Genomic DNA, 22,443 nt, shown 5'->3' on the forward strand with positions numbered 1-22,443 from the left:
ATATATGTACATGATGAGAGGAAATGTGTGCACGGCTGAAAAGAGTGACATGCAGAACTTCCTGAATCTTCAAGTCGCGGCAGAGACCCATGGGCCCGTTCCGTTGTTCAAGGCATGTGCCAGTGGTCTATCCAAGTACCAGAAAGATCAAGGGAACCGTTGATGAAGCTGGTGAGAAAAATCAGGAAAATTGCAGCAAGTAGATGAATGACTATTAATGTTTCTTGGCATCAGCTCTGATTGAAACACCTTGGAATGTGTAGTAAAGTTAACAAGTTGGGTGAATCGACAGGAAATGCTCAAGTCTGAATCCCAGATATAAAAGTGGGGATTCTGAGGAGAGTGGATCATAAAATGCCCAGAGTCCAAAAGTAAAAAGGTCACAACTGGAGGTATAAGGATAGTGGTCTTCAATTTTTTTCTTTAAATATTACCCTTTACATGGAAGAAATACAATATGGACAACCACTAAAAAATAAAGGATTTCTATCATACAGTAGAGAAGTTTCTCAGTTTATTTTTTTTCATGTGATTTATGACAAATGCTTGATCTCACAAGAGCATAGTTCCAACAGTAAAATATGTCATAAATTACAGAAGCAGAGAGTTCCCTAACTCACACTCAGAGGTCCAGTTTTATAGAGTGAAGTACAGAGCTCTTGGGCCAGACGACACGGGGTGATTTGTTTTAATTTAATAAAAGTAATTACGTCTTTAATTTTCACACCTGCCTGCTACGAATTAGAAGAGCCTGAATAAAATCTGAGTGAAGAGTCATCCAGTCTGGATGATGATTTATTCCAGTGATGAAAGATTGAGAACCTGCAACATTATCATCTGAAATACAAACAGTATTTTTTTTAAAATATATACCAGGATCTGATAGCCCTAGATATCACATCAGAGATCCTTGGTGAGCAATGCAAGAAAATAAGAGTGAGAAAAGGACTAGATAAAAATGAGAGACAGAGAGCGAGAGGGGAGTATCTTTCTGTGCATGAAACAAATTACTTAATACAAAATAGTTGGCGAGAGCTCAAAAGTAACCTTTTGTTCCCTCCATGGGACTCTGCAGCGTCAAAAGTCAGAGTCACCCAGGTGCCCGGGCTTTGCTCTTACTATCCTGTGACTGTGAATTAATGAATTCTTCATGAGCAGCACAGACATCATTCTGTGTATATTTATTCTTCCTCTGACTAAATCCCAACAAAAGTTAATGGGAGGGTTTTTTTTAGTGTCATTAAGGAAATAGAGACATTTGAAAGGGAAAATGTTCTAATTTGTAAAATCAAAGCATTGAAATTTTTCAAAAATTAAATATCATAGCTGTGATACTGGGAGACTACCACCCATGAAGGCACTCAATTGTTCTTCAAAATGTAATCTTGGTGCCGATAGGAAGACAAAGGAAAGTGGTTTATTTAACTTAGCTCTCTAAAATGCCGTATGATTATCCAAATCCATCCATTTTTTTCAAGTAAAAAAATGTCCTCACTTCCCTGTTTTTCCCCAGCCCTTACCTGAATCAGTAGTCCCCAGTTTTTTCTTGGAGCCACCCAGAGTGAGACACACATGAGGCATTTCCACCCACAAGAGATCTAAAATAGCGTAGGGGTTTCCTGGACGGATGAAATGTGTGTCAGTGACCCCAGTACAAAAGAGATCTTTGACCTTCCAGCCACATATCTGGGCATCTCACCTCTGTGGTCTCCCCTTATCACTCCGGCTGAGCTCAGCTGACGGGGCAGGCTCCCTGCACACTCTGTGCCCCTGGCCTGGAATGCCTCTCCCACCTCCTCTGTCTGGGAAGCTCCCGCCACTGTCCCTCTGCCCGGGATCCCTCCTTCATGAAGCTTGCCTGTATCATTCCCTCACCTCTGACCCTTGCTCCATTCACTGTCATCAACCTGTACTGTCACTATGAGTCTGCACCTGAAAGGAGGCTGAGACCAGACTGATTCAGCCTTGCTCAGGACCCCGCCCATGCTGGGTGCTCCATCCATCATGTTCAAATATAATTGTTGCCAAACTATAGTGTTTCCTTGTCCGGGACGCCGGATCCCAGAGCCATGCTCCCAGAAGAGCCCAGCCCAGGCCCTTCTGTGGCTTTCCAATTCTGTGTCTTCTGCATTTTCCAGTATGTTCCAAATGAGCACCTGCCGGCAGCCGGGGAGACCTTCCACACAGCACTGTCTTCTCTAGTTCTCTTTTCTCTCTGTCGACCCCTTCCTCTGCACTAAGATCTGACTCCTGTCCCATCCCTGTCCCTGCTGAGCCCTGGTCATGTGTCCCAAGCTTGCGTGATGACTGCCTTGGCCTTTGCTGCCTGTGTCTGGGCATCGGTCCCGAATGCTGCTCAGGTTCTGATTCTCCTCACTTCGTCACATCCTCATGGTGGCTGGAGGAGTGACACTGCTCTCAGTTCTCTTTCCTGAGACGATTAGAGCTTCTGCCATACCTACTCCCCTGCAGGCAGGAGGGGCCTGTGATGGAGCCTTACCCCTGGGGCTCTGCTTCCTGCTTATAGCCTCAAGAGATGCTTCAGAGCCATGGAACTGAGCCAGAGGAAACCCAGTAGGTCTCCTAAACTCTAGCAGAAGGATAACTCCCTCCATACTTTTCTAAACTTCCTGCAGAGATAACTAAAATCTCCCTTGGGTATCATGTCTAGAAAATTTTTGATAACTGAAATGTCTAGATTTAAATATCTAGAACATGATACCCAAGGGAGATTGTAGTTATCAAAATCTTTCAAAATTTTAGTCCTCAAAATTTTTCAGGTTAGATTGTCCTGAGGTCAACCCTGAATCTTTCAGCAAATGTCACACCTGTGCAGTTGTCCTGTCCACGGTAGAATGAACTCAATAACACTCAGGTATTCTTTATGCCCTCCTAATTGTTAAAGGTTCTTATTAAACTCGGGCTCTGACTTCTCTTGTCTAGACATAGTAAGTCCACTTTCTTTACCTTTTTTCTAGGAGAAGCTCCTTCCAAAACCTTGGGTGGTCCCTCAACCAGCAACATTATCTTCACCTGGGAACTTGTTAGAAATGCAAATTCTTGAGGCCCACCCTGCACCTACGGCACCAGACACTGTGGGGATGGGGCCCAGGGCTCTGTATCTTAACAGCCCTCGAGGTGATCCTAAAGCCCTGAATCTTGAGAACCACTGATTTCATTTCTCTGCCAGCTATCATAAGGGACCCAGTACACAGAAAAATGCCAGCCATTGCAGAGAAGGAGGGAGAGAATCATGATGTCTTCCTGCACACTCTGGCTTCCTCTGCTAGAGCCCTCGGGGTTATACTCATTTTCTCCATAGCACCACAATGGGGCTTTAGCCGGGGGTTCATTATGCCTCCCTGAGATATTTATAAAAGCCCAGGTCTCCTCCATTTTGCCTCTGCATGTTTGGACAGTTTCTCCTCCCTCCCCCCTCCAATGAATTTCTCTATATTTAATCCCATTTGAATTTTACTGTTTACGTGGATTGACTTTTCCGTCTCCTCTATCACATTCTGGTTCTGCATTTTATCCCATTTTCCACCCCCACTTGTTTTTATGTCAATCGTGCACTTAATTAGAAGATGCTTTATTCCAGAAACTAAAATGTTATTAAGGATATAGTGTGTTACACATAGAAGATAGATGAGAAGCAGTGGCACAGAAGTTCAAGAAGGACTTCAAAGTGTGCCTGTATCTATTTTTGTTGAATATGTTAAACATTTCCGGCAGTGCCAACTAACACAAACAAACCATCGCAGGCAGCCTGTGAAAGGCAGCAGGAAGTATAAAGCTTTTCAGACTCAATCCTGTGCCTCCCTGTTGCTCATTCACTGTGTGGGATGGACCTCGTCCTCTCCTTCCTTCTCTGGATAAAGCAGAGCCCCAGGCTAACATGAACCGCCCCTTCACTTTCCTCTTTTGTGGACTCCCCGTGCTCTCAGCCTGTATTAATCTGCTAGAAATGCCATAACCATAAAATCTTGATTTTTGACAATTAAGAACCTTTCAGAATTTTTATTGGTTGTTCTGAAGTGTCTGGTTGAACTCTGGAGGATAAGCAGGCCCCCAGTGTCCTAAAAAATGCTTATTTTCTTTGGAAGGAATACATCTTTCCTAGATTCTTAGATATCTTAGATTCATCTCTTTAACTATGTAGACATAGAACAAACTCCTAAAAGAACTATTTTACTTTCTTCTAGAATTCCTTCTCCTGCGTAGCTTAATGCATAAGCCATAGCTTGCTTTAGTGACTCCTAAATGAGATTGCAGCCTAGTAATTTTTTCTTTACTGAGTTGTGTCTGAGGAAGAAAAATTTAAATTGATTATTGTCTTTTCCAGTTCCTTGATGGTACTTTGCCACACCCAGGGCCAGTTTTTATTGATGAAATGGTAAAACCGAAGACTGGCTCATGATTCAGTAACTCCAAACTGTACAAAGCTTTTGTCAAGTAACAATATTTAGAAGGACAACTCAGTAGGTTAGAGGGGGTAGGCTGACATGCAAATATCCATCACAATTTATTAAGCAAATTAAAAATAGATTTAATCTTCAGTGTGTGTTCCTACAGAGTAAAATTTACTGGATTCAATTGTTGATTATGTGCTCAGCAGACTGGCTAATTACTTTAGGCAGATGCTTGATGCATATTAATTTGGGTTCCGTGTCAATGACAACTGTCTTCAGTTCACAGCCTTTGCACAGTGGAGTAATAATAAGGCTGTTCACTTGAGATGTAACTGCAGACAATTCTGGAGCGGGACAGCCTGGCATCCTGGAAAGAGCCCTGAACTGTGGGGTGGGAGCCTGGATCCTCATGTTCAGCAGACTCGTGGCCTAGGGACAACCATTTACTTCCCCGTAATCACGCCAAGTGTCTCTGCCACATAGAGCTACCATGTGAATGAGAGAAGCAAAAGCATCACCACGGGGAACCAGAGGGGAAATAGCTCCTGAAGCACATTTCCAAAGTAGCACTTGACTAACAGTTGTTTGAAAGTAAGATGTTAATTGATGGTTAAAAACACTTTAGGGAATTAGAAGGACTGACAGTCCCAGGTGTTGGTGCCGATGTGGAGCAACTGGAATTCTCATACTTTGCTGGTGAGACTGTCAAAGGCTACCATCACTTTGGACATCAGCTTGGTAGTTTCTTTAAAAGGTAAATGTGCATTTATGGTATGACCCAGTCATTTCCGCAACTCCACTCCTAGGTATTTACATATAAGAAATGAAAACACAAGGTACACACAGAGACTTGTACATCAGTGTTTATCACAGTTTTCTTCATAACAGCACCAAACTGGAAATAACCCAAATGTCCATCAACAGATGAATGAATAAACAATCTGTGGCATAGGTATACATACAGGTATACACTATATATAGTATTCAGCAATAAAAAGGAATGAGCTCCTGATATATGCAACAAAACGGGTGAATCTCAGAAACGGTATCTGAGCAAAAGAAGCCAGATGCAAAAAGAGGACATGCCATACAATTCCATTTTTAGAACCATACCAAATGAGTCCATTATGGCAGAAAGCCAGGAGGTGAGGGAAAATTGATCGCAAAGGGGCTTAGGGAATTTCATAGAATGATAGGAAGGTTCTGTATCTTGATTATGTGGTGGTTTCACAGATGTATACATTCGACAAAACTCATCAAAATGTTTGCATTCAATGGGTGTATTGTATTATGTGTAAATTATATCTCGATAAAGTTGAATGAGAAATTGAACACAAGCTGGGAAAGCAGGGACAAGTGTGAAGTTGAAACCTTCCGGGCTGACTCTTAGATCCCGAGGAGGTGGTAAAAGATCAGTGCCTGATTTTTTGTAGTTGGCTCTTCCACCAAAGTTCAGGGCTTGGCCTGATTCTGCCCCCAGTCTGACTTCCTTTTATAAAAACCTTTTATAAAGACCTTCCTACACCTCTGGGAGTGTGATGATGGCTATGAAAGCACTTTGTAAAGTACTCTGTCTAACCAACAAAGGTGGCCACTGCTGAGGCTACCTGTGCACCTGCGCTGGGTCCTGGGCTGCCCTTTGTGTCAGCTTCCTAGAGGGTCAATACATGGGTGGAGACCCCTCCCGGGCATCTAAGTGGACCCGGCACCTGCAAGCATTTCCCTTTTCTCTCTTCTTCCTCCCCTCAGCTGAGCTTCTCAGCTCTCAGAACAACAGCACTTTGATGACCTGTAAAGGAGTCATGAGCACATGGACATAAAGACCACCTTCCTTACAGCACACAAAATTTTTAAAAAAGTGAATTCTTACTTGAGGCGCTATGACTAAGAGCTCAAGCCCTGGGGTCAGACTTCACAGGCCCAGAGACCAGATCCTCCCCACCTGCCAAAGGAACTTACCAAATCCTTTAAACTGTCTGTGCCTCAGCTTCCTTGTTGGTAAAAAAGGGGTCAAAATCATACCCACTTCTCAGGCTGACATAGGAGTGAAATGAGAGGGCATAAAAGTCCTGAACAAAGTGCTGGCACAGAGTTAGACAGTGACAACAGAGCTACAAATATTAATCAGTTTGTCCTGACTGCCCCAATTTCTTTCTTAATTTCCAAAGGATCTTAGCATTTTTTCCGACTCCACAGTAATCCACCCAGACTCTTCGGTCTGGGAGAGCAGGAAGTTCCCATATACACTCAGCCTAAATTGGAACTTTCCTAAAAACCCCAGTTACCTAAGACAAAAAGGCTGGGCACAGCCTGCCTTTGATATTGAGGTTTGCATTCCAAGTTGATGGTAGGTGTTATATTTTATCTATACGTTCTTGAGAAGCCTGTCAAGTGCACTGTAATTGCATGAACAGGCAGAAAGAGTGCAATGGCACACCGCGGTCAGGAAATGTAGAAAATTGGGTGCTCCAGCAAGCTAAGTAAGAAATTAATAATATATTTAGAATTACTAATAAAATGCCTGTCAAGGCAGCAGCAACATATTATATACAAAAAAAAAAAAAAATCCTCCCTGTTGTGTAGGGTGTGCACTCTTCCAGAGAAGCATATATTCTTGGAAATGATTCAACCCCAGATGACACTTCTGTTCCCTGGCATTTCCCTCCTAATTTTTCATGCCTTTGTGTATTTTTTACATCCCCCAATGTAGCTCCACCAACCCTCCCAGACGTCAGTGGGTCAAGCAGCCTCCCAAAGCAGCCTTCTGCACCTGGCTCACAGCCAAGCATCCATGTCTCAAAGCCCCGTCCGGCAGCCTCCCTCTGCTTCCTCCTCATCCTCCTCTTCTTCGGCTTTGAGCGTGGGCCAGTTAGTCAGCAGTAAGTATCCTTTCTGGCTCCGTTAAGTCATGGTGGCCTTCTCGTTGCCTAATTGCAATGTCTGTCTGTCTGTCTCTCTCTCTCTCTCTCTCTCTCCCTCCCTCTCCCTCCTCCCACCCCATCCGTGCATCCCTACATCCCTTCCTCCCTGCCTCTCTTTCTGCTTCTTTCAAGTTGAACAGGAATTTCCTGGCCCTACTGGGCCAGTATCGGGATGAGGTCTGTGCCCAGGGCCAGACGGTTCCTTGGGGAAGCAGGCCCCCCGACCCCCTCAAATGTGTACATGGAGGGGCCGTTTCCACCTCAGGTGCCTTCTGATGTGCTGAGTCAGTCCGGCCACTTCAGAAGGGAGAAACTGACCAGCTTTCAGGGCAGGAGCCACAGAGCTCAGAACTGAGATAGCCAGCAGCTGGCACTCAGCTGGCAGGGCAGGCTGCCTTTCTGTGTGTGTGAGGTCCCCTGCCATTCCATTTGCAAGTGTCAGAGGAAATAAGAGAGAGCACCTGTGGGCGGGGAGGGGGGATGTGTGCCGTGAGCCGCCTCCAGTGGTGCGAGGGGAAGCTGCGTGGGCGGAATCCAGGGAGAAACCTCTGAACAACCGTTCACAAAAGAGCCGAAGCCTGCAAGTCGGCTTCCCTGAGCGGGCGGCGTATACATATTTTAGAAATGGTATGTGGCCCTAGGTGAAGACAGCATATGCATCACATGCAAATAGAAACACATAGAGATGAGTGTGACAGTGGCCTAATTTAATGTTCACCTTTAGTGCAAGTTTTACTTATATATAAAAATGACAGAATATGTGCATAGGTTATAATTCTCCGGGCACCAGGTATCCAACAGTTACGGGTTTAAAGGCTAAAGCACTGCAGAGGCATCTGTGCCATAAAACAAGGACACATGTAAGTATCTGTGTTTGGTCAAGTGTCGTGAATGACCTCTTATAACAGGAGCAGTAGGGACTCTCCATATCATAGGGCAAGTCTGGAAACGCAAGGCAAACTGGAGGGTCGCTGTGTCCTCCCCCGGCAAGCAACCCCCCCCAAATATATATGTACATATATACATGTGCGTACATATATGTGTGCGTATGTACATAGATATTCAATTATATGGACAACTCAGGCAAGAAAGGTGCTTGTGGAATGGAGAAGAAAATGAGAGATTATGGAAAGATATTAAAATGCCCAAGTACTTCAGTACACTAGCCTGGAGGCTCTTGATCTTAAAAATGGGTCAATACCAAACAGAGTTTCAGGGTTTGATGGAGTTTGCCATCAACCTGTTATTTTAAGTTGTTCAGATATATAACTCCTCTCATTTGGGCCAAAAAGTCTAGTCTTACTCAAATAAACCCATAAAAAATTAATTTAATTATAACCAGATTTTTTTCCCCAACAAAGAAACTCCTCATAGGGTTGTTGTGAGAAGAGATTCAGACTTTGTTCCAATTTGCTCTTCTGCAAAAGCTTCTGTAAAACACTCTATTTCTAAATAGCAGCGAGGTCGTAAATTTACAATAGACTGTTAAGCTTTGGTCCTGAAAGAAAAGGAACGGATATCAAACATCTTATAGAGAAGAAATAAATTAAATATGAAATGTTTAAATATGAAAAGTACAAAATACCCCACGAATACAGTATTTTACGCAAGGTAAACAATACATTTTGGATGGACAGAGAGGTGAATGAACGGATAGATGGACAGACAGACAGACGGATGGATGGCACTGGGTTCTATCTTGCCATTTGTCTCAAGCTGGGCAGGAAAGGACTAGCCTTTTCCAGAGCTACTTAATGGGCCAAATGAAATTTCAATTGCACAGTGGCCAATGGGATATCTAGGTTCTACGTGTAGAATGAATGAACCACATTGCATATCCTTGATGAGAAATATACAGAACTGGGGAAAAGAGACTCCTTTACCACATGCACTTGAAGCAAGAAACTGCAAACTCATACGCAGAGGCTGAAAGAGGAGCCTCCTCTGGCAGGTATGAGAGGGTCCAGGAGTACCACTACCGGGCGTCACACTTTACACAAACGCATTGCTGGGCTTACAACTGCTACAGATTTTGAGCATGTTGTTTAGTTAATTCCCTCTGTCTCAAGACCCTTCTAGAGAATGAATAATACCTGGAGCATTTTCTGATGCTGATTACCACCCCCTCAACACACCTCTGTTTAAGCCTCCTTTTGCAAAGTAGGGTTTTCAAAGCACTTTCACTATTTTTCTGATTTGAATGTTCACAACAAGGTAATATAAATTCTCATGTTCAGATATTGAAGCTGGCATCAAATAGATCCTGAAAAGTACAACCCATCTCGACCATCTTGTGTCAGAGAGGCCAGATTCAGTCTTAGTTGAGAGACAGTGTGTGACCAGTCTCCTGGGTGACAAAGCCAGAAGGATAACCCAGATATCCGGACTCAATGGGTCATACACATTCTACACAGCACTGCTGCCTTAAAAAGACAGGATGCTTTCACATAAATTTTATCCAGTGCAATTTGAACGATAAACTCTATCAAATCACCTAAATATTCTTCAAATAATTTTTAAATGCCTGAACCCATGTCTTACAATTAAAGCACAAGCTTTTTCTCTGAGCCAATATGAGAAAAACTAGACATCTTGCATATTTTGAAATTTATATTCAAGCATGAACTATGCATTTAAAATTACTTTTTTCTGAGATTAAACTTTACCAAATTTGCAAATAAGCTAATATAGGGAGACCTGATCCCATACTTCAGATGTAGTTGATACACGGATTAAATTACAGGAGGGAAAAGCGTGTTTTAGTCAGAGGATGTCAACTTAAAAATAAAAAATAAGCTTTTTGAGCACCATGTATATGCAGGCACAGGGATAGATATTAAGAAAGCAGAAATAAGCTAGATGTGGTCCCTGCCCGGGCGGAGGTCATGAACTGATAACAAAGAAACACAGTTACAATAAAGGGAAACAAATGCTATGGTCAGTGTACGAATAAAGACTATGGCAATACAGGAGAGAGTGAACTCAGTTTTGGAGATTGAGACAGAACAGAAGGACTTGCTGGAGTAAATAATCCTTGAATTAAGTGGGATGGTGAATGGGTCAGCAAATCTCTGCACTAGGCCAAGGCCATAGTTCAAAACAGGTCAAAATGGATTTGAACCTGTGGTCAAAACCTTGGTGAATGGACCCTCACAGGTCATGGGCAAGGTTGCCCAGTGCTGGGCAATCTGCCATTGCTCCAGATCAACTGGAGCAGGTGGATCATCCATAACCTGCCCTACTCCAGGCAAAAGAACACAGGGTTAACACCAAATGTGTACACTCCTTAAGACGTCTGCACACCTGTTCACAGCACCTGCACAGCCTGCCCTGTGTCAAACCTTGCTCGGTCTCCTCAGTCACCAGGGCTAACTGTAGTTTCCATAGCAGGGCTTTTGGAAAGCCTAGAAGAGTCAAACAAAAAACAAAGTCCCAAATTGACTTAGGATTTACACAGTTCCTGCTTAAAAACAGGTGGACTTGGGGCTTTTTTATTCTTTGATGGATTTGGTTTGGTTTGGTTTTTCAGGACACTTTTTTTTAAACCCCTGGCCTGTAAACTTAATTCTTAGACAGCAGAGGGACTGAGAGTTAATATCAGAAAAACCCAAACTATAAAGTGAACATAAAGATGTCTGGTGATAGCTTATGGCACAGTGGAACCCCTGATTCACTTGATCAGTTTCACACCATTTTCCACAACTCAGTGAAGTCACCATATTGCAAGCAGGCTGTTCTCCCAAATTGCATTGCACGTTCCCAAATGGTTTCTTATTTCTCAAAAATATTTGGTAAATATGCCCATTATTTGCTGTGAGAGCAGCACTAAAAAGCAGATGGATGTTTAGAAGGCAGTTAAGTCATACCTGGCACCTTCTTTATAGATGCATGTTTCTCCTGTAACAGTCCCACAAGCAGAGGTTGTAGAAGGAAGATGTGGATGGATGGCAACTGTTCGACCCATTTAGCAACCCCTTACACTGATGTCCAGGTGAGCAGTTGGAAGGAGCTAAATTTTAAAAATTAAACAAAACAGATATCTGTACTGGTCCATCCTGAGTGCTCAATTCAGTATGGGCCCAGTGACCATGCAACCAGAGTCTACAGAACAGGTTTGTGTTCACGCAATTTGCATTTAGCTCCCAAAGAACTCTTTTATTTTTCAGCCCCTGCATTCCAGATTTGATTGGGGGAAAACGTCATCATTATACTTATGAATCACTGCCAACATTCAATGCCAGTGTATTATAAATCTCCAGGCCAATCAATCCCTATGTAGGCTGATCTTCTGGCTCCTTAGCAAGGCTCAGATTCAGGGAGAACTGTGGAAGTCGTTGCTTCCTGACTTTGTACTCAATATACTGGGCCGACTTAATCTGGAGCAAACTTCTATAAGAGGTGCACTTCTTCTTCAGTGCAGAGAAGTCCCAGACTGGGTTTCCCTAGAGCTGGTTAAAGATGCTGGATCCACCTTGTGGGGGACCTGAGGGTTCCCTCTGAAGTCCCCATCAAGGTGGCCTGAGATTCATCCTTAAAATTAACCAACCTCCCCAGAGCCAGAAGGAATGACATGATGGAAATAGAAAAAGCATATAACCCTTAATGAATGGGAACTGTCCAACAGTGGAGAAGAAAACCTCAAGAGTTTAAGACAGAAACTTTGGCACCAAAAAAAAAAGCATTAGTTTCTTGTTAATTCAAAATATCTTAGGGGCACCATCTAAGGCGTTCTCCCAACGTGGGAAGACATGTCCCACATGTTGTAATCAGGGTAAGACTAATATTTGTCCGTGGGTGGACCCCTTCTTTGGAGACTTTTGTAGTCCTGGGATCCATGGAACGAAACCATAATAATACATGGCGCCATCTGGTTTTTATGGATGAGACCAATAATGTAAAGAAAGCCAAGCAGCTTGTCTCCAGCAATCAACAAATTGCGCAAACAATGAGACACTGGTTTCCTCTCCCCAGACCTTTGTCCAATAGACTGTCACCCTGTTTAAATTTCACTAGAATTCCTAACTTATCAGCTCTAGAAGTAGAACCAGGAAGAAGACAAGAGTGGGAAATGTGCGAGAGGAGAAAGAAGGAATTCAGCTTCCTGGTGTGATGAGTGTTTGGGGCCTCACAGAAGTCCAAGGGCTCAGGGGGCAAGGCGCCCACCTCTCTGAGCTTCAGAGTAAAACTGTCAATGATCCACACAGCTGCTCAGGACAAGGGGATAAGACACCATAGCTTTCTTTTTAACTCTGGTTATTATCAGCGATCTGGCCAAAAGCCACTTGCACAATCACACACAATGGATTTAGTCGCTGGTCTCAAGGAACTAGAAAGGAGATAAACAATAAAGGCAGCAGGAGAAGGCAAGGCATAAACTAGAATAGACTTACACAAAATTGTATCCCAGTCATAAACCTGCCCGGTGCTGCGCTGCCAACTCTGGTGGCAGCACAGACCCTGGGACTGGAGTAGACCTTGGAGATCCTTCCAGATCAACTGAATCCTTCAGTTGATTCCTATTGATCTAGAGATGGGGCTAATGTAAGGCAACAGATTTACTTCCCACAGGAGCTACTTAGCTTTGCTCAGAGAAAAAATCTCCCCCCAACTCCAGACTCCAACGGCCACCCCAGCCCACTGGTCCCAGTTGTTTGCCACTTGTCATAGACAGTGAGGCCAGGGGTGGAGGAAGGCAAGGACGGGGCACCTGCCCAGTAGTCTTTCTGGCCCATCATCTTACCCAAGATGGTAGAGCAAGTTCTCTGTGTGGTGGAACCTGGTGAATAATGATGGTAAAGGGTCGAGTGCAGGTAAAGGGTCGACATGCAGAGGATGGCACACCTAGACTCGGTCAGGCCAGAGCCGCAGCGAAAGCCTCTGTCTGCAGGGTCAGTGGGTCCTCTGCATCAGGATCGCCTGTGGTACTTGTTAAAAATGCACATCCCGGGTCCCATCAGGTGACTCCTAGACCTACCTAATTAAGAAAACCACTGTCCTAAAAGCCATATCGTTACAAGGAAAGTCTCCGGCTTCCATTTTTTCACCCTCAGTTTTGAACCTCCACTGCCCACGTTTGCAAGGCCATCAGTTCCTCTTCCTTCCCTCTTGGAGAGAGGCCAGGCCCCACTCCCTATGCTGTTCTATGCCAAGTGTCGCTCTGTGTTCTACACCAGACCTTCTCAGCTCTTAGTTTATTATTGCCTCCCCGCCCTACGAGGAGCCATTTAGACTTTCCTATCCTCGCCCCCCTTCCCCTATGAAATGTTAATATCACACGGATACCGCACATCGGTTCTGTTTATGTACCTCGGTCCTGGGGGGGCCACATCCAGAACCAACTTCCGCCCCCTCGGGAATGCGTGCTGTAAACACAGAGTCACCACACAGGTTCAGCAAGGCAGCAGGTCCGAGGAGGGCTGGGGAGGAGGAACTGAAGGGGCGGCCTGGACCAGTGCCAGCTGACTGACTGCTCCCAAGGGCAGGTGCGGACCTGGTGACACCAGAGCTTCTAACGTTTCAGAAGAGCATGACAAATCTAAATTTTTCTTTAGATATCTCCCAGTGTTTATGGGCCAGAGATTCCCCCAAATTGTACGCACTCGGAAAGCGGAGTTTTATTTGCAAGCTGCTCATTTGCGACTTCTGCTTTAGGAATTTTTTTTTTTTCTTTTTTTTTTTTTCGCGGTACGCGGGCCTCTCACTGTTGTGGCCTCTCCCGTTGCGGAGCACAGGCTCCGGATGTGCGGGCTCAGCGGCCATGGGTCACGGGCCCAGCCGCTCCGCGGCATGTGGGATCTTCCCGGACCGGGGCACGAACCCGTGTCCCCTGCATCGGCAGGCGGACTCTCAACCACTGCGCCACCAGGGAAGCCCCTGCTCTAGGAATTTTTAAACGAAGAAACGGAGGAGGGACTCAAAGCTGCTGTGTGCGTGGATGGGACCTCCCGGAATCCTTAGCAAACTCTCCACGCTGGTGGGAATTAAGATCCAGAGGGCAGCTCACACCAGGCACAACCCAAACAAGTCTCTGTTAATCAAATGATGCCGGCCTTCCGGGGTGAAGTTGGGGAGAAAAAGCAGGGTTTTAATTAATCTTAACAGGCAAATTAGTTTTATAGTCACCCTCTGCCCCCGTCCATGGACATAGATTCTCAATGTCCTAAACTGAAATATTCACCACTCCCAGCACGGGCGCCCCCTCGCCCCCTACCAAACACCCCCCCCCCCGCCCCAGGCCTCCACCGCGCTCTGCCCCTCCCCCACATCTGTGCCCATCTGCACCCTGCTCCCACCGACCAGAATATTCTCTGAAAGCTGCCCACTGGGTAAGACCCAGATGAATCCTCCCTCCTGTCACCTCTCCATTCTCTGTAAATTCCAGTGTGGCTGCGACACTACTACTCCTTGATTATACGCGACCTGGTATTTTTCTCTTATTCTCATTCGTAATGTTGAGCCCCAAATCCCTGTAGACAGCAAACTCCACAGAGGCTGGAACTGCCCCGTCTCTTTCTCTTGTTCCTTCTCTCCATTCATTAGGGCTCCTAGGAGTCACTTAAGAAATACTCAGAGACTAACTGCAGTTATTATACCACTTTCCACCCATCTTTCCTCCATGAAATTATGCTTCATGATGTGTAAAAATTCTACAGGACTTTGTTTTTATTGAGAAGATACGGGTACAGCGTACACCTCCATGGCTGATTCTGTCGACAGAGTCTATACAGGAAGCTCCAAGGCCCCTTGCCACAGATATTAACATCTTTATTTAAAAGTCCTTGACAAATTGGTCCTTGGGGTACCAATGTATTTCTTTTCATGATAACAGGCGTTTCTATAGCCTGAAGCCCAGAAGGCTAATATAGTCCACCCCAGTTCCTTAGACAAGTCCTGTAATTGACTGAAATTGGTGGGCGATTGTGCAGAAAGAGGAAGAGAAAAACTTTTCACCTAAGTCCGGGGAATGAGGTGAAGAACAATAGAATCGGCTTGCAGGGAGAATGGCTTCGCTCCAGGCAGGATGGAGCAGTCCTTTGAAATCTTCCACCATCCCCAAACCATGCTGTCTCCAGCTTGGTGTGTGCTTTCATTTATCCAGGGATCAGTAGCCGGAGGTGGGGGGGTTGCGGGGGGTGGGGGATAGTTTCATTCTCCAGCTGTTGTGTCATTTCCCTTGATAAGTCCTAAATTGACCGAGTTATCTGGCACCAAAGGAGCCTTCCTGCAGTAGGCATTTTTTATTCTGTGCCCTTTCAGGGGACAAAGGTGTCTGTGTCAGGAAATTGCTATGCGGGGTGGGGGGAGACTATTATTCTCACAGCTTCATAAGCATGCACTTCTGAGGGGCTAATGTGAACATAATAAATTAGGCAACGTTAGCCTGGCTGCAGCGGTGCTCGGGTACAGGAAAATACAAAATACTATTTTTTTTCCAAGGGCAATTCTTAGCACTAAAGAGTCCAGGTAAGACATTTCAAAAGGAAAGCTTTCCATCTTTCTATTTTTACATGATATCTGAACATATTTATGGGCAAGATGGAGTCGCATCCCCCATAGCTGGTGCCCCCCTGCCCTGGCTGCTGTCTGTTAAGCGGTAAGGAGCTCGCTCTTGCATTGTGGAAGTGGCAGGGTAGGCTTGCCGTGGTTTTATCTGGGACAGAACTACCTTGAAGGATGATTTGTGCAGATGGAATGAGTTGTGGATGGGGGCTTGAGTGCCTCAGCCGGCAGACAAAGAACGTTCTGCGGCGTGGCTTCCCACCGCTCTGCTGTTAGGAACCGAGCCACTTTCTCCTCAGCCGTCAAGAACGCGTAGCACTGAGATGTGCGTTGACGCATTGACCCTATTTTTTGCAAACATCTCCACAGATCCTCAGACGGCAGCGGGTGAGGTGGATGGGGTTAATCTGGAGGAGATGCGAGAATTTGCCAAAGCTTTTAAAATCCGGCGCCTGTCCCTTGGCCTGACCCAGACTCAGGTGGGCCAGGCGCTCAGTGCCACAGAGGGCCCCGCGTACAGCCAGTCGGCCATCTGCAGGTAACCCGTGCCCACGCGCTGTCACCCCTCCTGGCTGGCCCGGGCCTCGTCTGTCCTCTCGGCTCAGCTTTTCTTCTTCGGGTGGGCCGAGCTGGAGGGGTGGAGTGTGGGAATGGAGTCTGGGGTAGCTGTGTGTTGGGATTGGTGATATCGACGGAAGTGGAGTTGCTAAAGCAGACTTGGGGGCTGGATGACTCCTGTCAACTCACAAAGAACTTCCAAGGCGGTTTCATTGGAAATACACACCTTCCCCCCCACCGGGGGGCCAGAAGCTTCTGAACCCACCGTCCTACGCAGCTGAGATCCACTGTCTCCTGTCTGTGGATGGATGTCGTGAAGCTGCCAGTCCCAGGTGGTGTTAAAGCTCCCACCATTTCTGCTCAGGGATGGCTATGCGGATTTTCCAAGAAAACACACCTTAAAAAAAAAAATTAACCATCCTGTGACCACAAAGGAATTTTTAACCTTGCCTTGCCAGACACAAGTCTAAAAGCACATTTTTAAAAAAAGAAGCAGCTGCTTTCCATGGCTCAGAAAAGGGTAGTGAGAGTTTGGCCTAACCTCACCCTATCCTTCCCAAAATTAAATACATAAATGACAGAAGCCAGCCTTGGCTGTGTTTGAGTTGATCTGGGTCAAGCCGCCAGAAGCAGACCCTGCGCGTGCATGTGTGTGTTGCACTAATCCCATGTTTATGCATGAGGTAACAAAGGCACTTCGGTAAGAGCTTTTTCCTCTTGGGCAATGTCTTATGAGTCCTCCTCCATCAGGAAAAGCCAAGAAACCAACTCTAAACTCATTTAAGTGGATTTTGTTCTTGGTGATCCATGAAATGCTGTCTTTTTATCTGCTCTTTATACTTTTAATGTATTCCCCAAAGGACAGAAGTGTACTTTTCCTGCAGTTTAAGACTAAGGTTATAAATAACATCCGTATGGGGTAGGCACTTGCAGCTCACATTTTGCTCAATGATTTTCCGTAAAACCCATTGATTGTTGTTAAATACGAAAAGCACCATAGGATCCTCTCACTTCTCTGGCCTCCCCTACTGTTTTTTCTTATAAGATACCTCCCTGTAGAAAATAACCTTTATTCAGTCTGTACAAGGATACTACTGCTGGGAAATTTGTTTCAAGGCTTGTATGTGTTATTCCAGACAACATGTACCGAAGCATCAACGCTAACAAGCAGCATCAAATGATATGAATACTGTTGCTCCCTGTTGGGAAACATTAACTTTGTTTCATCTCAACAGCCTTGTGATAAAGGCACGCCACGGGTTTTGAGGTTGTTGCCCACGTGCTATCGTTGCTGAAGTCCTCTTTGGCTTATTCCTTAGTCCTAAAGTGTGATTTCCTTTTCGTGGCTTAAGTGCTATCTAAGGTTTTCACTCACACGCGTAATGTTTCTTGGGCGTTCCCAATCAAATACGTTGATTTCTAAAATCTTCCGCTGGGGAAGCCAAAAAAGCTATGGCCGAAATGAAAAGCAACTTTGGGAATTCACTGTCTAATAGAAGATGGCAGATGCCTTGACTTTTCAGCCTTTCTCTAGCTTCTGGTGTTTCAGCGGGGTAGTTTTCGGAGCTAACTACCAACAACAAAAAAAAATGGAAGTCTTGAAAGAGACCTAGATCTGACAGTGGAACCACTCCAGTTAATTTACATGGTGGTGAAGAATCTGCATTTGCACACACTCTGGTGTCACTCCTCCCTTATGAGCTGCAGTGACTCGAGATGCTTTAACAAGTGCCTCTGCATCAGAGACACAGAGGAAAACACACCAGCAATACAGTGGACGTCCCTATCACAAGCTCTGTCCCCCATGCCATGGCGCTGTAAAGCCTGTTGTCATGCTACCAAGACTTCAGCTTTGGGGCTTTTATAATGAATGATGGTAAGTGAACACAACAACGAGGGCTTTAGGGGAGCCTGCCGTAAGTGAGCAGCTCATTAAATGGCATTAAATAATTAATTCATTTTATATTGAAAGCAAAATGTACTTCTTTCCTCTTTGACCAGCTGAAAGTTGGGTTTGTTTTTTTTTAATAAATAAATAACTCCTTGAACTATACGTGGAAGGGAATGCTATCGGAATCACATTAAAATTTGATACTATTGGCCCTGCTTATCACAACATAAGATATCTAAAATGCAGTGCCAAAATAAGATTAAGGCACATAAAGAAGCCTATCCTTTTGTGTCCTTTTGCAAGCATCCTTATAAAACATACTGCGACTAAAGCGGGTTCATTTTCACTCCGTGAAAACAGTCTATTGTAATAAGATGCACTCTGCAGTCAGAGGGTTGTTTTTCGACAGCACTGAACTTGAAAAGATAGAGGAGAATGCCATGGATCCAAAGTTGTCATCCTGGAGGGTTGTGAATTTGGATTTAGAACAAACAAACAAATAAAAGGAATTGGTACTATTTTGTATTTCGTTGAGAGTGCATATGAATTTGATACCAGGATGACCTCTTAAAACACTAGAGATAGTTTTGTCCAAGATGCTTCATAGTTTTTTTTAAGTCAGTGTAACAAAGAATCGCAGATGGCAATTGATATATAGAAGACCTCATTTACAGAAAATGATATCATTCAAGTACAGTTTTCAGATATAGCACGTTAAACACAGCTTGATACTCTGATGCAAAAGTACACCATTACACTGGACGGTGTTGGAAGGCATGAGGTGGACCTAGCACATCCAGGGGAGGGGGGGGTGTTCATAGCAATTACAGTGTGTCCAGCTGTTTGAGTCCAGCAGTAAAGTAGCAAGGGGCTATGTTTTACCAGAAAAGGGAGCATGTTGTTAACTTACATATGGTGAAAAGTGTTTGTTACCAGAGACAGACGGGAGAGGGCTTGGGGGCCGGGGGAGAGAAAGAGATTAAAATGAGACACAAAACAGAGATGAAAAGAGAACCATAAAAGAAACTTGTCCCAGTTGCCATCACTGACGATTAGCATAGATAGAACATTTTTATCACCAAGTCAGTGGGGGGAATTTAAGGAAACCAGAAGGAAAACATAAAAAGAATCATTTTAAACGAAAGAACATGACAGCTGTTGTCTTTGATGTCACTTCCTGGTGTTAATTTTTGCCTTAAGGATTCTGAATTTCGGGGGAAATGGTGCTGGGTGGATTCAAATCAAAGCTCAGATCTCAAGCATTTCCAGGAAAAAGATCTGCGAGTGGTTTTTGTTTCCATCGTGATGGCTGCTGTGTTGTGCTGTCTCCACCCGTGCTCACCTGGTCCGCTTGTGGGTGTACGGGCTGCATGCAGGGGCATGAAGCATGCAGGAGGGCAGGTGCTGGCTTGAGCGGGGAGGGCTACCTTGCAGCTGGCTGCTTATCTGGAGTGAATTTGCTCTGCCAGTCAGTCAGGCAGGCAGGAGGCCCACCCTAGCAGAGGACTCAGTGTAAGACTGTTCTTTCTCAATTTTCCCCCCAGACACACCATCCTGAGAAGCCACTTTTTCCTACCACAGGAAGCCCAAGAGAACACTATAGCTAGCAGTCTGACAGCCAAACTGAACCCTGGCCTTTTGTATCCTGCCAGGTTTGAAAAGCTGGACATCACCCCTAAAAGTGCCCAGAAGATCAAGCCGGTGCTTGAGCGGTGGATGGCTGAGGCTGAGGCCCGCCATCGGGCAGGTATGCAGAACCTGACCGAGTTTATCGGGAGTGAACCGTCCAAAAAGCGCAAGAGGCGCACCTCCTTCACGCCCCAGGCCCTTGAGATCCTCAATGCCCACTTTGAGAAGAACACACACCCCTCTGGGCAGGAAATGACCGAAATTGCCGAGAAGCTGAACTATGACCGGGAAGTAGTTAGAGTTTGGTTCTGCAATAAGAGGCAAGCCCTGAAGAACACAATTAAACGCTTAAAACAGCACGAGCCGGCCACGGCAGTCCCTCTGGAGCCCTTAACAGACTCACGGGAAGACAATTCCTAAAGAGACGCCCACCCGGAATCAGAAAAAAAAAAAATCCACAGAAACTAAACTCCACCCTTGGGACTTCATCCCCTAACCCCCCCCCAAAAAAAGAAAAAATTAAATTAAAAATAAATTTTAAGGTAGCCCCAGTCATCACCCTTGTAAGTAAAAGACTACGAAAACCACCAAGTGGACAGGATGGTTTATACGTGTCCATGGGATTTTCCAAAAAAGAAAAAAAAATGTTTTTTGAAAATTTTTAAACAAGGACTACACCACAGTGCAGGTGTATGGAGGAAGGCTCGTTCCCTCCCCGACCTGTCTCCCCAAAGCCAGTTTTATAATGGACTTAAAGCAAACCAAATAACCACATACTTTTTTTCTGTGTATTATGAAAATGTGAACACATTTTGAGAAAGACGACTAAACCAAAAAAACACAAAAAACAAAATACCAACAACACACAAGGGAAACTTTTCTCTGTTCAAAGCGAATACAAGCCTACCACCTGGAGGAGGGGCCGCGGACGGCATCCTTCAGGTTCTAAGTGCTGATTCTCTATGAACCTATTAACCAAAGTCAGAAACACGACATTGCCAACACGAACATTAGTCCGCCCCTCTCTGCGTGTGAAGTTGTGTTCCGAGTTTTTACATTTGTACTTTGCGGAGAAATAGCAAGCCTGACTTCTCTCATCTTTCCCATCTACTGTCGCCCCCTGTGTGGGGGGGTGCCATTGCTGAAGCCATTCTGTGAGGCTCACTATTGGTTTTTATTTGGGGGGAGGGGGTTCTTCTTTTGTTTCTCTTTGTTTTGAGTCGGGGGCATCCTGGATCGTGTGCCAGAGCATCCGTTGCTTTCTTCTCACTATGACCTTGTGGGTTTGAGAAAAGAAAATGGAGCTCGCATTTCTCATTTTCCTCCATCTCTCCATCCCCCCCGCATGTGGCCCCCAGCGTCTGCTGGAAGGCCACAGAGTGGGCATGGTGTCTTTTCCACTCAGACCCCAGTGAAACGCAGGAGAGACTCCAAAATAACTAGGGCTTTGCTCGATGAACTGTCAACACTGGCGTAAGCTGTAATTGTGCTCACTATCCACACCAGAGCTTGGGATTTTTCTCAGTCTGTTGGCCACGTACATGGAGAGCTGACCAAAACTAATTTTGTAATATAAACATAAGCTGCACATTTGGTTCAATACTTACATCTATGTTATGCTTCTGTGCAAAGCAATTTCTCTCAGAAGTCTGATAGCCAAAGAAATGTCTTGAGGTTTCAGTCAAAATACACACGTAGCATGCACACACCCATATACACACAGGCCAAAAAGAGAGAGAGAGAGAGAGAGAGAGAGAGTGAGTGAGTGGATTGTTAAAGGCCATCATGCATCCTGTAAATTCCATCTTTTCTGCTACCACTGAAGGCAGACTTTTTTGGGGGCGGGGAGAGGGCGATTCTTTTGCGGGTATATAAATGGAGCAGAAAGTTGGCAGACGAATTAAACAATGGGAATTGCAGTTGGACTCTTGAGGGGAAAGGAAGTGTTACCAAGGAAGTGCCTCCACTAAAAGGAAAAATACAGAAGTGGCTTATCGAGCACATCAGAATAGCCTTCACTCTTAGAACTAAGGGATTATTTCACTTTTCAAAATAACTTACTCCAAAGATCTGTGGACCAAAATAACCTAATAAGCCAGAGAGAAAAAGTAAGATGTGAGGATTTCTGTGCAGGTAAACACTTGGGACCTGTGGTTGATGTTTTCCGCAGGGAGAGGCAAAAAGTGTTCCATTATAGGAGCAGGCAAAAGCGAGTGTCAGTTTCCTTGCTGTTGAGATGGAAATAGTCCCGAATAATTACTTAATAATTAATGCTCTCTAGAAGTAAATTGTGGGAGAGAAACAAACTCAAGTTGCCCAACTGATTAGAAATGCCCTCTTCTTCCCCTAACACACACCCTCCCCCTACGGGTTTGGGTTTCTTCTTCTGTTGGCCCCTGTCCTGGTGGTGTCAGTGCAATGGTATAACTGTCCGCACCCTACGCCCCCTTCCCAGATGATTCATGCAGGAACCAGGGGACCAGCAGCAAGGAGACGCTACACGAAATCCTGGGGGTGGAGCCAGTTGCTTGTA

At 45.0% G+C, this 22,443-nt stretch overlaps 1 protein-coding gene across 1 annotated transcript in view; it reads left to right on the forward strand.

Annotated features, from left to right (window-relative positions):
- POU6F2 (POU class 6 homeobox 2) overlaps positions 1 to 20,850 on the forward strand; it is a gene marked incomplete at its 5' end in the record, with an annotated part of 465,857 nt that extends 445,007 nt beyond the window's left edge. The window contains 3 exons of the mRNA XM_082631907.1: positions 7,123 to 7,291; positions 16,202 to 16,370; positions 19,826 to 20,850. Coding sequence (XP_082488033.1) covers positions 7,123 to 7,291; positions 16,202 to 16,370; positions 19,826 to 20,330 — 843 coding nt within the window. The 3' untranslated portion in view covers positions 20,331 to 20,850. The remainder of the gene's footprint in view (positions 1 to 7,122; positions 7,292 to 16,201; positions 16,371 to 19,825) is intronic.
- Between the last annotated feature and the right edge of the window lie 1,593 nt (positions 20,851 to 22,443).

The sequence above is a fragment of the Mesoplodon mirus genome (genome assembly GCF_964341445.2).
Source record: "Mesoplodon mirus genome assembly, chromosome: 9".
Taxonomy (NCBI): domain Eukaryota; kingdom Metazoa; phylum Chordata; class Mammalia; order Artiodactyla; family Ziphiidae; genus Mesoplodon; species Mesoplodon mirus.